This window comes from Bombus fervidus, chromosome 5 (genome assembly GCF_041682495.2).
Source record: "Bombus fervidus isolate BK054 chromosome 5, iyBomFerv1, whole genome shotgun sequence".
Taxonomy (NCBI): Eukaryota; Metazoa; Arthropoda; class Insecta; order Hymenoptera; family Apidae; genus Bombus; species Bombus fervidus.
The window spans coordinates 51,669-55,045 of record NC_091521.1 but is presented as its reverse complement, the minus strand read 5'-3'; the positions used below and the strand labels follow the sequence as shown (position 1 = coordinate 55,045).

The window sequence follows — 3,377 nt, the reverse complement described above, 5'->3', positions numbered from 1 at the left end:
AGTTTTGATTTTCGAGTGCAACGAAATTATCAGAGAAGAAGGAAATTTTCAAAATTAATTTTCTTACCTTGAGGAATAAGTGCTGTCGGGTGCCATTACTTCGCCTGCTCTAATGGTCATCGGTGTTTTTTATTTCTGGGTTTATTTCTCGAATTCGGATATAATTTATTATCAAACTTTTACTTTATTTATTTGTTTCGATACACGCTTTACAAATTACTAACCGGATTAATACCGCAATTACAATGTGCTTTCTTTTGTTTAAGCGATGAAATGAGGACTTCAAAGATATTTTTTTTTTCTTAGTCGCGACTCTCTTTTCTTGCCTGAACAACTAAAGACCGCCGAAACGCAAAATATTACACAAAATTTCTAAACGCACGATATAAAACGTTATAATGCACACGGAATAATAATCGTATTAATAAGCATATTAATGAGCGCTGCTCTATGTTGCTACGCTTATTTATAATGCCATCCCCCACGAGGTGGTGGTGGTGGTGGTGGTCCACTGGGGGTACCCTTCAGTGGGAATCGGGATGTTGCAGTTTTGGGCTTCCCGAAATCGTACGTGAGAGAATGTAAGTTCCATATCTCGACTTAGTTCCCATCGGTCCAGTGTTTCTGCTGAGCTAGCGTCTAGGAGACTTGAAGCGTTCCATGCTGGTCTAGTCTTTTCGAGAAACTTCCACGTTTGTACCGTGGGATTTATCTGTGTTTCTTCGGCACGTGCAAGGGCTGGCGGTTACAGCATCATTATCATTTCGATGTTTGCTCGGGCAATACGCGCGATCCGCTGCTCTCCCACAACAAGGGCCTCCTCCTTCGAGTTAGTTTGCGTAAGTTTGGTTTAGATGGATATTTGCATATTATGGTTGTTTTCGTAATTTTGATCCTTTTTCCTTTTCTTGTTGTTTCTCTAGGCTTCGGTGATCGACGTTTGAACAATGTTGGCGGAGGCATTTCCATCAGGGGTTCCTATCCAGACTTCTCTGGTGCGTATTTTGTCTTGTTTTTAATCCGCTTGATTCGTTTTGTTTCGCTTTATTTAAGCTATATTGTGTTGTTTCAGCGCGAAAGAGGGATTCCGAAGAACCCATGGGCGATTCGAGAAGACCCATCAAACGCATGCGGCGCTGTGATGAACCACCAGTACCAGAGTGGTCGGAGGAACTATTCGACATTGATGCCGAGGCCGTGGATTTCCCGTCGGAGTTGAGTTTTGACAATTTTGTTACTGTCGATGAGAGTTTCTTCGATGCAGAGACCGTCGTATTGGAGTGGGAACCCCCTCTGGTTGAAGTCGTTGATACCGATCGTTGTGTAAAAGTTCATTTGCAAACGAAATTCCCGGAGAGGTTTTGGAGGCACATGTTCGTCACCATGCTTCTGGGAGAAAGGGAATTTCCCCTGTTGTGCGTTATTGGTATATGCGTGAGTTCAGCGAACTTTGTCCTGGAGCTCCTTGCTTCGATTTTGATTTGGTGTAGCTGCTTCAATTTCGCTGGTTCGTTGTTTGATAATCGTGGGTTCCTTATTATTTTTTTAGTAGTATTTTGTTGTTTTTTTTTTGTTCAATATATATATACATTTTAAATGTGATAGTGTAAGGTTATCTTTTTTTATGTTTGTAAAATATATGTGTATTTATTTAATTTTATATTTCCCTCTTTTTTAATTAATGATATATATATATAATTAAAATAAATATATATGTCGGAGTAGAATTGTTTGAGTTTTGATTATGGGCGTGTAAAGAATCTTCGCCTGGATTGTTCATTGTAGTTTCACAATCAAGATAACGTTTATTAACACAAATACAGAAGAAATAAGTTTGAACAATAACAATAGTAACTAAACGCTGATGGCAATGATCTTAGATTCGATATAGCGAATCCACGGTCCACGGGCTCACTTTTATTAAACTCAGAATAGAATTTCTACACACAAAAGTATCGCTCACAATGACGCTCTTTATATTGCTCTCTAGACGATGTGTCACTCACCAAGGAGATCTCAAGAAGAATTGAGTAAAGGAAACTTTCTTTTCCTTACGGTTGCGTTGGCTTTGTTTAACGTTGGCCTGGGATACCAACAAACTGTTACCGTTGCTAGGCAGACTCGCATAACTGCGACATTGCTCTTGCCCAGGGTTTGATTGTTAATACAACGTGTGTCTCACAATATTGGTACTTTTCTGTTAAGTGAAACATTCATCCCGTGACCGCGGCTACGCTCGGCGACCGGTTGTCGCCTCGAGCCTAAGCTCATTGTCTCAAGTTTCGAATGACTGTGTCTGGGTTATTTCGTGAATGATATTGAGGCTTTTCCAAGCAATTCCAACGGGTGACCCCGTTGTCCTTTCATCTCCGACATATATATATATAAAATAAAATAAATAAATATATATATATATATCTATATATTTTTACATTTGTTTTTGACAATATAGTTGCGCATAGAATTTATTAAAGAAAAATGTTAACAATGTGTTTTCATGATTTGTTTTTCGCGCCTGATTTCCATTAATCCCTAATATTCCTGTCACCATAACGCGTGTTATTGTGTTAGTTGTTCCGATGCGCGCGTGTAAATCTAGCATGGCTGCTCATAATTGTCATCAGTAAAGTTATAGTGGCGGGTCTTTAGTTTTGTTTGATATTGAAGTAATTTTCTGTCGCTCGTTTTTCCTTATTCTACCGCAATTAGAACATTTATTTATTAATATTGTTATTATTATTACTTTAAAGTGACAATAGTATTGTTCGTGTGAATATACATATATATATATATATATATATATATATGTCGGAGATGAAAGGACAACGGGGCCACCCGTTGGAATTACTTGGAAAAACCTCAATAGCATTCACGAAATAACCCAAACACAGCCATTCGAAACTTGAGACAATGAGCTTGGGATCGAGGCGACGACCGGTCGCCGAGTGTAGCCACGGTCACGGGATGAACGTTCCACCTAACAGAGATATGAAGTTACATAGCTTTCCTTTAAAGAATTGGCCGTACCGGCACTTGACAATGAAACATTCCAGCGGCCACACACAGACCCCATTCTTTGGATAAGATGGTCGCCAGATGCCGACGCATCATTCGCAGTTTATGTTCAGATAGTCTGAGGATCCGTTACAAATCTTAGGATCTGGTTAACTAAAGTCCTTTAGATTGGCAAACAGTCTTTACTATATCAGCCCGTATATCCGTCACCTATTGCGGCAAGATACGGGAGATTTGCTTTCCTCACGTACGACGTTTCCCGCTAGGAACTCTCTCTCGAGATCGGCTAGCATCCTTTTCTAATCGCCAACATGGAGATTAACCAATTAACAGCAACTTCTATTTCCCTCACCCTCCGAGCG

At 39.7% G+C, this 3,377-nt stretch overlaps 1 protein-coding gene across 1 annotated transcript; it reads left to right on the top strand.

Moving 5' to 3' along the window:
• Positions 1–440: 440 nt before the first annotated feature.
• Positions 441–1,596, top strand: LOC139987305 (uncharacterized). Its single transcript, XM_074111725.1, has 2 exons — positions 441–999; positions 1,073–1,596. Exons 1-2 carry the CDS (start codon positions 948–950, stop codon positions 1,594–1,596), a joined length of 576 nt encoding a protein of 191 aa, XP_073967826.1. The 5' UTR covers positions 441–947.
• The last annotated feature ends 1,781 nt before the right edge of the window (positions 1,597–3,377 follow it).

Coding starts and splice junctions, on each gene's coding strand:
- LOC139987305 (XM_074111725.1), top strand. CDS start 948: ATGTTGGCGGAGGCATTTCCATCAGGGGTTCCTATCCAGACTTCTCTG. Junction 1,000..1,072: donor TATCCAGACTTCTCTGGTGC/GTATTTTGTCTT, acceptor GTGTTGTTTCAG/CGCGAAAGAGGGATTCCGAA.